The 12,098-nt window shown below is 35.8% G+C and overlaps 1 protein-coding gene across 1 annotated transcript in view; it reads left to right on the top strand.

Annotated features, from left to right (window-relative positions):
- The first annotated feature begins 2,426 nt into the window (after positions 1 to 2,426).
- LOC149798463 (uncharacterized) overlaps positions 2,427 to 12,098 on the top strand; it is a 54,271-nt gene continuing 44,599 nt past the window's right edge. The window contains exon 1 of the mRNA XM_089960183.1: positions 2,427 to 2,602. Coding sequence (XP_089816309.1) covers positions 2,548 to 2,602 — 55 coding nt within the window. The 5' untranslated portion in view covers positions 2,427 to 2,547. The remainder of the gene's footprint in view (positions 2,603 to 12,098) is intronic.

Below are 12,098 nucleotides of genomic sequence, written 5' to 3'. Positions count from 1 at the left end.
TTGCGAATTCCTAGTGTGACGGTTACATGTAACTTTTAGAGCTCAGGCAAACTTAAAGGTTTCCGGAAAACTGAAAACAGTATTTAATCATCAATAAATGTTCTAAAAATGGTATACATTCCTTGAATCGATTCCGCATCCAAGCAGTTTAGAAAAAGGTCGGTATTTCTCTGTCTACTATAAAATATAAAAGGTATACCAGACAGAACCATCTAAAATGCATCTGTATTGAATCCAATAAACGATAAAATCCCTCCTCACAAAAACACCTCCAGTAAGACCACCACCTCTCTCTAGTGATCGGAACTCTAAAGACCAGCATTTCTCCCTCTTTATTCCAGTATTGAGAAAGTCCTCTCTGCTATTTATTGTATTGCGATCAGAGTTTCGTACGTTTCCTATCAGTATGGACATATATTATTAAAGTTGAACACCAATACGGAACGACGGTAGTTAAGCTCACACGTGACCTTTATCCTGACTCCTGTACATTGACCTTTGAAAGACATACACAGTGTTCAACAACTTCAATTTCAATCATAACTTGCGCATTCTTACACTATTATCAAGATACAAGCATCAACTATAAGACATTTACGTACTACAACGGACAGTGATTGAAATTAAGTCTATTGGATGTGATGTGATGTGATGTGTTTTGGATTTTTAACGTAGCTTTAACAATTTTTCAGTCATATCGCTACGATGTCTGCAATGTGGCAGTTTATAGTGATGTCTAGCACTGGGGCATCGTGCTGCAGACATGTTGCATGATGTCCCACCCAGTCACATTATCCTGACACCAGGCCGACCAGTCCTAACACTAACCTCTTAATGCTGAGCGCCAAGCTAGGCAGCTGCTAGTACCAATTTTGTAAGTCTTTGGTATGACTCGGCGGGGGATAAGTCTATTGGAAATGGGAAATCGCATACAGAACAACCTAGCTACAGAGTATATTGTCCGATTTATAGTCGAAATAATCGCTGTTGTAAGTGAATTGCCTTTGATAAAAGAGGCCCTGTTCATTTTTCTACTATCGTGCTAGCTATCGGCAATAGACAATTCGGACGCCGTGTCTTGCTAGTACATTATCAGTCTCTACAACTTGTCCATAAACACTAAAATGTGTCCGACCATTATTAAGCACAATACATTATCAATAGGTGTTATGCTGTTTGAAAGTTACATTAATATACATTATAGGTAGTTTTACCTTCGGCTATCATTTTTTTCAGGAATGTGAGAAAAATAGTTCATTTATTATGCATAGATATTGAAAAGACAAATTCCATTCTATGGATCAGAATTCCGACCTGCTGATGGAATTACCCTATCGTACACTGATGCATACAAAGGATTTTTGTTCATGTCTTATTTAACATTGACATTTTTCTCCCTTAATGCAACCAGGGCCGGCGTGACTGTGGCTTTGAAATGGTGTTTGAGTATACTTTAGCGACACTTCCCCACCCCCTGCGACTCAGATGAGAAAAAAGAACACAGTAGTAACGAAAACGTATTCTTTATAATGTTTATATATGCCAATTCGTTTAAATATTCAGATAAATATTTACTTAGTAAGACTTTGTTATGGGTGTGAGGATGGTCTATGTTCTTTTGAACTACAAGAGACAACAAGTTCAATATTTGGACTGGGGTGGGGGTGGGTGGGGCAAATTGTATCTCGTACATGGCCCCCAAAATGTTTGATCATATTTAATTACACCTGTGTGTCTGTCCCTTTTGTCACCGATGAAATTATATGTATGTATGTATGTATGTATGTATGTATGTATGTATGTATGTATGTATGTATGTATGTATGTATGTATTTATGTATGTATGTATGTATGTGTGTGTACGTGTGTGTATGTGTGCATGTATGTATGTATTAATGTATAGATGGATGGATGGATGGGTGGAGGGATGGATGCATGCATGCATGAATGCTTGCATGTATGATAGATAGTGAGATAGATAGATACATAGATAAATAAATAGACAGACAGATATATAGATAGATAGATAAATATGTATATATATATATATATATATATATATATATATATATATATATATAAATATGTATATATATATATATATATATATATATATATATATATATATATATATATATATATATATATATATATATATATATAGATAGATAGATAGATAGATAGATAGATAGATAGATATATCTGTTGGTGGAGGAAGAGAAAGAGACATAGTGGTGGATATTGTAATTTCGTACAAAATTACAAAAGTAACCCATCAGCGTTGCAATGATAAATGAACACAAAGAGAACTCATCAATGCTCAAGTGCCCGGAATATCACATGAATTGCATTACAATGAAGTTTGCCTTACAGTACACATGATAGAGGTACGCGCATATTTGCTTCCTGTTCGGTTAAGGGACGAAGCGAGCAGTTGTGTCGAGGATATATATTGTTGTCGTTATTCAGACATATTATAATGCACACACAATCAGAGATATTAACTCACTTCTGATCTACAGACCCTGTTTAGGAAAAAAAGGAAGAATGATACTTCTGCTTCTCTCCGTTATCTACGGCTTTACCATGCATTCAAGTCAAGGTATGTGTACATCTATGCATTTAATACTGGTTGTCACACATATATTTTGAATGGGTTTTAAGGTCAGCGTATCTATGTCCATGTTACTGGCATAATGATTTTCCAGCAAGATAAATATTTCACGAAAATGTGACATTTTGTTTTGAACATATTTGTCACCAAGATCATCTAGCCAATATTATTCAAATGTTCATGCTATGTGACCAACTGTTTCACGTATAATATGAATTACGCAAGAACTGTTTGACAATATACAGATATAAATATGTATTTATTTAGGTAGGAATGTAGGTCAATATTCACGCGTAGATACAGGTACACACCCTCGGTTTATAAAAGTCCTCAAAGATTGTTTGCTAATAGTAAGTTAGACAAGTATACATCCATGGCTCCCTCGGAACAATGACCGATAATCACAGGTTAGGCAGGTTACACCATTAACTGATTGATCGAAATCGAGGTTTAAGAATTAAAGATTCCAGTATGCAAATTATTTTTCTTATATATTCTCTATATTTTCATTCCAGTATTTAACTTTCCAGTGTGTCCCAATCCCAATTATTAATATACTAACGAAAAGTATATTTCATGCTCAAATTAACAGTCAAGTTCTAGCTGTAGATTATGCGGTATAGCATCGATTCGTCATAGCTCACTAGTCAGTATATCCAAATACACTATCACACCATGCTAATCACTTTCTAAAGAAGTATCAGTTTTCTTTAATCAGCACCAAGAGGGTTTATATCCAAACCTAGGTTAGCAACACCCAAAGGAAGAAGTATAGGAGAAAAATAATTGTGATCTTAGTCTGTGTGCCTCATGTTTGTGTACCAAAATAGTGTTGGATTATTATAGTCAAACAGCCTACTTATCTTTTGTTATTGGATATATAATGGTCTTACTGTGGAAGAAGTCTTTAAAAGCTAATGAAAACTAAAAAAGTGCTTAGAGAACAATCTAATAGCAAGACATTACGTGGATATAGATTGAAAAATGAAAACGAAAAGTAAGCTTAAAAAGAGAGATGATTACCTAAGTGGGCGATATCTCAAGTTTAATAGACTGAAATATATGACATGCAATTATTTCTCCATGTTCTCTGTGTTGCATTTCTTCGTGGTTTTACTTGACATGTACGTATCTGCCATAGTGAAATTTGTAAAGAAAATGTGAGTCCTGCTAATTGGCCTATGGAATCGTTTGTCGTTTTATATGGAGTTTTATTTTAAATATCCGGTAATGAGTACTTCGGCGTCCATCAGTTTTATGTTAGCATTCACAATATACCAGAAAGGGTGGGTATATTGCAGCATAGAATTACCACGGGGTTTTAATGCGAATGTATACTCTCAGATTGACTTAGAAATACAAATGCATTAAAAATGCAGCCGGTAACATTGTTTTCCCATTGTATCCAAAGAAAGGAAAATTGCATAAATTCTAATATGATCCTTAGCAAGGGAGTTAAAACAGAAATTACTCAGATTGGGGCTGGTGAAAAGGATTCTAGTGTTGCTTAGATTTGTTTTGTAAAAGTCATATACCAAAATAAAGTAGATGCAATCTTAAAATTGAATACCTAAATAGTGTAGATGTAATCTTAAAATTGGCAGGCATCATCACTGAGGCACGGACGAAAATATTGTACGAAACCTAAGACATGTGCTTTCTGTGTTTACGTCATCGTTGATAATTTATTTTAAGAGTTCAGCGATTAATCATTTAATTATGGGAAGTCACTGTTCGGAAAATATTTCTTAAACCGAATATTAAGTCCATTTTGATGAGCAGACGTCACTATATACAGTATTCAAGAGATTAAAATGAACCATCCCTAATTTCCTAATATAATGAATTCTCGAGGTACTTTTACGTGCACGCATTTTGTAATTAGATTAAGGAATAATTGTTTTGTATCAGGTAATCGGGTCCTGTTTGGTGGTGCATGGCGTGGAGTGCTGATATTTAATTTGGAAAGGCTTACTGATGAGCCATACAAATGTAAAGCAAGAGAAAACACGCAAATTGATTATTATGGTCTATTGAATGTGAGGTGTTTGTTTATTGCTTATATGCATATTGCTTGTAGTATTTCCATATTTAAGTAATCTTCAGTGAACAATGTCCCTGAGATCTTTGGAAATAGGGAATCAGTATTGTTTCATTCGAGCTGTTGTGAGTTCCCACGCCTGCTTCAACATGTAATTGGCTTACATGGGGAATGTAGGGTCATAACTTCAGGTTGAAGGTATACCGATTTACCAGTTAATTTTTTTCTGGTTTTACGTACTACAATAAATTGTTACTGTACCGGTACTTCGGTGCAATTTGTCTGAAAGGATGTACAGAAATTGCCGATTAGTCTTGTTAGATATTTAATGATAATAATAGCATGTTTCATTTTGCATGGAAAATAATTGAAAATTAATTTTTGTATAAGAAAGAAGTGTTTGTCATACATTAAGTTTGAATGCTGCAAAGTTTAGTTATGAACCTTTAATCACATGTTCGACACGTGCCTGTGATGGCCAAACAGGATATGGTGAGGTACACACAGGGACAAATCCAACTTCTGTAAAATCAAACAAAAAAAAATCATTCTTTTTCTTCTTTAATAGCATATGTTATTGTGGTAAGACTTTAGAAGACAAAGAATTCATCCATAAATATGTTTTCATTTCTTGAGCAAGTGCGTTTTATGTTTACATAATAATAATAAAAAGTATTTTCTTTATGAGGGCCCTCTCTAATAAATATGTTGTCCCAGTGCTGGCATCCCACTCAAAGTTTACCTTTTATATTATAACTATGATGTAGATAGTAAACTGTAGGCTTCAGTGTCAACACTTCCTATGTATATCAACATGTTGTTTAACGCCAACAATCTCTTGTACAGGATGTCAAATATTGTGTAATCTTAATTATGTCACTTTTGTTATAGTTTTTATTTTGGTGCAACATATATCATATTTAAAATATACATATCAAATTCATGTTATTATTTGGCAATGACCATTAATTTTCGTAGGTGGAGGGGTAGATTTCCTTTTGTGGTTTGATATTTTTAAATGGTAATTAATTGTTTTTAAATTGTATAATGGATTTAATATAATGCTAAATCAGAGTACGAATTTTTTCCAATTATTAACCGAAGGAATTTGCTTTTAAAATAAGTGACAGACCCCTACAAAAAATATTACATTGCTGGTCCCGAATATAAATGCGGTATAATTTGAACCTTTAATCACATGTTCGACACGTGCCTGTGATGGCTGTCTTCCAAAAAAAACCACGGTATACATTTTTCCTGGTTCCCAGCTCTAGTATTAACATAGAAACGTTTCCGATCGCCACACTATAATCACATATATGTCTGAAAGCCTTGGTGAGACAAATCAGGTAAATATATATATATATATATATATATTACAGTCCCCTGTGCCGTGCAGTTGGCAGGAAGAGTCTTGTCCCTTGGTCACAATTTGAAAACTGTTAAGACCCGATCTTAAAAATATGTATAAATGTAATGGGATGTTCAAATAAATGCGCCTGGCTCATACCCATCAGATAATGGACATGAACTCTGCTCCCATAATCCCTACCTTACAGCCACATCAACAATAATGTAGGATGAAGAGAAGGATATACATTTACATCGTTTCCACATTGGCCACTGAGGCAGGATATGCGACTAGTGACATCGCTTAGAACCGCTAGAATATGCCATAGCGTGTCACAAGAAATTTACTTTCATCATCAGGGGAAACAAACTAAAGTGCTTTAGCAATTATGTAATTATGCCTAATTCGATCAAAGAGCAAAGAAAACGTTGAGTCGTATGTACTGTGTAAACTAGGAGGTAACAAATGACGATTGAATAAAAACTGCACATAACACTGGTCAACAGTGAAATCATTACTGACTTGAAAAGGCCCTAATCTGTAGTATTTTGGTGTGCCGAACACGAATATAACCGTGAAAAATTTGTATTGGCTCTCGTTTTGAAGATATTCATATACCTCATTTTCTATGTTTCACTGTGTAAATTTCTCCAGTAGGACTGCAGCAACATCCGGAATAATGATGTAACATTGCATAATACCATCATGCTCACATCATACACAGTTGATTGCATCATTTTCTGATGCAATGCAATACTAATGCCATGCGGCTGCTGAAGTAAGTTGACGTCAGCAGTGTACTATACATGTGTAGGCCTATTATACTAATGCCAGGCGGCTGCTGAAGCTGACGTAAGCAGTGTACTATATAAAGCCCAATCAGATAGGTTCAGCATTTAAAATATTTTAGACGTTGTGCGAGACAGTTCAAGCTACTGTTACATAAAACTTATTATTTTATCCATTTACGTACAATAAAGAACAGTAATGCCTCGAAAGTGTGTTAATACCGCGGACAATTTTTGCTATATTTGTGGGGAAGTGACATTTGCCAACCAGAAGAAAAGTATCAATTCTCAAGTGAAGAAGGCATATCATCTTTACTTCGGATGCAAGGTTGGTGACCAAGACAAGCCTTGGGCTCCGCATATATGCTGTGCTACATGTACAACACAGCTTTCACAGTGGTTGAATTGCAAAAGGTCATCAATGCCGTTTGCAGTCCCAATGGTGTGGAGAGAGCCAAGCAACCACCTAAATGACTGTTACTTCTGCTTGGTTCCTCCTCTTTCCGGCGGAATAACGAAGCGAAAGAAGTCGAGAATAGTCTACCCAAACATTCCGTCTGCATTGAGACCAGTTCCACATGGTGAGGGACTTCCTATTCCAGAACCTCCAGCAGAATATTCTCTTGATTCATCTGACGAAGACAAAGGTGAGTCGACCTGTTCTTCTCCTGGTCCATCAGCATGCAGTGATCCAGATTTTCACTGTGGTGCATCATCAACCCCACACAGAATAACACAGGAAGAACTAAATGACCTGATTCGTGATTTGGACTTATCAAAGAACAAGGCAGAATTGCTAGGATCAAGACTCCAACAATGGAATCTTCTAGAAGAAGATGTCACAATTATTGCATATCGAAAGCGCCACCAGCAATTGGAGCCTTTCTTCAGAAAGGAAAGTAATCTGATATTCTGTTCCGATATTGAGGGCCTCATGAATGCTTTAAAAATCACTCATGACCCACAAGAATGGAGACTATTTGTGGACTCTTCGAAACTGAGTCTCAAGGCTGTGCTTTTGCACAATGGAAACATTCTTCCATCTATTCCAGTAGCGTATGCTGTCCACATGAAAGAGACATACGATAACTTAAGGCAGCTACTGAATTCCATTGAGTATAACAAGTACAGCTGGCATCTCTGTGGTGATTTGAAGGTAGTTGCCCTTTTAATGGGACTGCAGCAAGGATATACAAAATACATGTGTTTCTTATGCGAGTGGGATAGCCGAGCAAGGGAAATGCACTACATGAGGAAGGAATGGACTCACAGGCAGAATGTAGCCATTGGAGAGAAGAATATCCAACACCCAGCTCTGGTTGAGGCTCAGAAAATCTTGCTACCACCCCTTCACATCAAACTAGGTTTGATGAAGAACTTCGTGAAAGCCATTGACCGGACTTTGCCAGCATTCCGATACCTGCATGAAAAATTCCCTCGACTCAGCGAAGCAAAGATTAAAGAGGGAGTTTTTGTGGGTCCTCAGATTCGAGAGCTTTTCAAAGATGACCGGTTCAACAACTTGCTGGAAGGTGACGCGAAACAAGCATGGAATGCTTTTCGCCTAGTTTCTACAAACTTCCTCGGAAATGTTAGGGCAGAAAACTATAAGGAACTAGTAGAAGACATGTTGATGAAGTATAAGAAACTTGGCTGCAATATGTCTCTAAAGATTCACTTCCTTCATTCCCATTTGGATTTCTTTCCTAGCAACTGTGGTATTGTTAGTGATGAACACGGCGAACGTTTTCATCAAGATATCGCAACAATGGAACAAAGATACCAGGGAAAATGGTCCACTACAATGCTGGCTGACTACTGCTGGACACTCCTCAGAGATGCTCCCGAACAGCTGTACAAGAGACAGGCGAAGAAATCTAAGATGTAGTCAATGACTTGATTTTTTATAGGTAGGCTATTACAGTTGACCTTTTACTATTGGAATGCATTTCGTTATGTAAACATTAATTTCTTGCAGATTACAAAAAAACTAGAGCCAATTTTGCAATTTGACTGTCATATTCGTGTTCAGCACATAAAAATTGATAAGAATTGACTAATTTTATTTCAGTAACATGACTTTTGTAAAAATTTGTTGTCCAGTGTAATGTGTTGATCTGCCCCTTGGTACGAGCACACGCACAAGCACACACGCACACACACACACACACACTTAATTTTAAGGTATAGTGCACAAGATTATTGTTTATAAATTGATAACAAAGTAATCATATACTTTAGTTAACATTCATTTGCGTTAGCCTTGAATTTTATTTTGCTGGTGTGTCTCTTTTCTAGTTAAACTATCAATGAGATAAAGTGTGTAAGTTAGCCATAAATGAAATACCAGTTTGGTTCATGCGTACATGTTTGTCTGCTACAGAGATACACATATCAAAATCAGCACCTCTGAGGAATAATCAGCAGTATACTTATTTTTAACTATAATAGTGAACAATAGTCATTAACAAGGTCAGAGTTTTTGTTTGAGACGTCTTTTCACAGAACAATATTCATATTAGTCCTTGGCTGTAGCAACCAACCACTATATTTTTGAATTGGGGATATCCTTTCTGCATAACAAGTACATATTATACTTGAAATAAACCAAAATACTTAAAAGAATCATTGGCTGATTTTAATTTGTGTCGTTAATGTAGAAGTATTATCATTTTCTGAAGTCTCTCATTATCCGAATAAAATTTACTCACACACACGTACACACACACACACACAGGCACACACACATGTATTTAAAACTGTCTAACCCTGTTCGTTGAAATCTCATTAATAAGAGTTTGAGTGGATGTAAATACCAATATCAGCGAGATGACATATCTATCTATCTATCTATCTATCTATCTATCTATCTATCTATCTATCTATCTATCTATCTATCTATCTATCTATCTATATATATATATATATATATATATATATATATATATATATATATATATATATATATATATATATATATATCTCCTTTCATTACACTTTTAAATTCCGATAGCATTTTCCCATCACGTTAATATTTCGCCATGATGGCACTGATATTGCCTAGCGCTCATTACTGCGGAAGTTATGTTGCTACAAATATACTGCCAATGTCAGTTATTTGCACACGTATTCAAGTTAGCAGTGTATTGCTACAAAAGAGCGATGACATAATTTCAGTATTGCTTGACATTTTTACGGTAAATAAGTTTATTCATCAGGAACAGTATGAAAGAAAAAATTGTATTTTTTCCCAAATATATTTTTATGAGAAAATCAAAAAGATATGTCGATATTCTAATGAATTTTTAATAACGTATATATGCAATTTTTTAAATTTTAATACAGGTAGGAAAGTAAACACATTGACCCGTAACTATACATCTTTTTAAGTTTATAATAATATGTTACGGATGTAAGAAAAATTGGGTATTTTTATGTCTCTTTTTAAACATATACATTATTAGATTGCAAAATTATCTACAGGTTAGATCTGAAAACGTTTTTAATGAATGCTTTGATTTGTTTCAATTAAACAGGCTTTTGGGTTAGTAATATTTTTTCTGTGCGATGACTTCTAATAACTACGGGAACTGAACACTTTTGAGCGTTCGGACCATGATCAAAGTGTAACTTTTCTTGATATTCTGATTGAACTGTTTACTTTAGTGCTTGAGACTTCAATTTCGAAGAAGAGAGCTGTTGTGCTACTCCCTAAGTGTGAGTCGTATTCTGTACATACGAACGCATATACATATGTACATTTAAACTGCCCGTAACCCAGTCTGTGATTTTAGATCTTTGGCAAGAGTTTAGTGTTTGTTTCAATTCACCTATCCCATCTGGGGACTAGATAAGAGGACATATTTTGTACATATGTACACTTGCTGTTTATTCGCCTTTACCTTTTGCATTTCCTCACGTATCTTGCACCTGCATACATACAAAGTCATACTTGTAATCATAAAAGTGAATTAGGTAATTTATCTTCATGAGTAGTACACTTTCAACACAAAATAAGGTAACAGTGACACGTGTTTCAAACTTCAACTACTTTAGTTGCGTTTCTGAACATCTGTTGGTGCTACAGTCGTCAATGTAGATGATTTTATGCGTCTCTATTAATTGATCACTCTTACAATAAACCTACATTTCACACATAACTGGATTGGTGATTTTAGCGTTTTAGCTTAAGGTTATCAACTCGGAGAATTTTATGAAATGTTATGTACCTACTATCCTGTCATGAATCATACAACTTGGTGAAGAGATGCATCTTGCTAAGTAATACTCCGTTAGTGGAAAAGTAGATCATTATGGCCTAAATTATACGCTTCATTAATATGCATAAGTAGCAGGGAGGCTGGACAGACCAGTAGGTCTACTAATTAGAGAACCCAATTACAGAACGAGGCAAAAATGGACATACAAGGCCTCTAACGCAATTGGAGGCTCGTAGATCCACGCGCTGTCGCTCTTTGCTGTTGCAGATGATCGGGGAATGACCGTTGGTAGATCGTCGTTGACTGTCGGCTCCGCTGTTTACAGCGGATGTTTACAGCAGGATGCTGACCACGAGCAAAAACAAATAGTCGCTGCCGACGTCGATAGGTCTCTCAACCAAAAATCATATTGAGATCAATGCGATATCGTGATCGATTATCGTGTAGATTGATTATAATAAACCAATGTGGCTCCCTTTGCGCACGTGCGAAGAAGTTTTTAAATCTGATAATATCTATGTCGCCGGAACACCAAGTCTGATGAATATTTTGCAGCGTGTGTTTAACAACGTCATTGAAGACAAAGAAATGGTTGCAGTAATCTCTGATGACTTTAATAATCTGAGTGTATCTTTGTGTGACGTAGATCACGTATGTGTTTTCATGTCTACCTCGTGTTAATATCATAGATGGATTTGTCTGTTTGTCGAGCATGCCATTGTTGTACACTACTAGATTGTTATTACTACCATCAAGATCTTCAACCGATGGGGTCTCATCGATGTCAATGATAAAGTCATTAATATTATTGCCGTCCTCGTCCAACGACTTTGCGTTTTCATTGTATTCCCTGAGAAAACTATAACATCGTTGATCTTCTACCGATTGTGGCACTAAATAATGTTTGTCCCACTTGAGTCATCTCATAACCAGGTTAAGTCACAACTGCGTTTTACCAGACCCAAACGGACCGATGATAATTCATCGAATGGAGTTTGGCTGTGCCGGATGGTGCTTGACTGGCTCTCCTCACGTGTTGCAGAAAAGTCAATAACATTCATATTAGTACAAATATAATAAGGTA

The sequence above is a fragment of the Sinohyriopsis cumingii genome, chromosome 6, assembly GCF_028554795.1.
Source record: "Sinohyriopsis cumingii isolate HCF-2022 chromosome 6, ASM2855479v2, whole genome shotgun sequence".
In the NCBI taxonomy this organism is placed as follows: domain Eukaryota; kingdom Metazoa; phylum Mollusca; class Bivalvia; order Unionida; family Unionidae; genus Sinohyriopsis; species Sinohyriopsis cumingii.
Note: the sequence above shows the minus strand (reverse complement) of the source record. Positions and strands in the feature narration are given on the sequence as shown.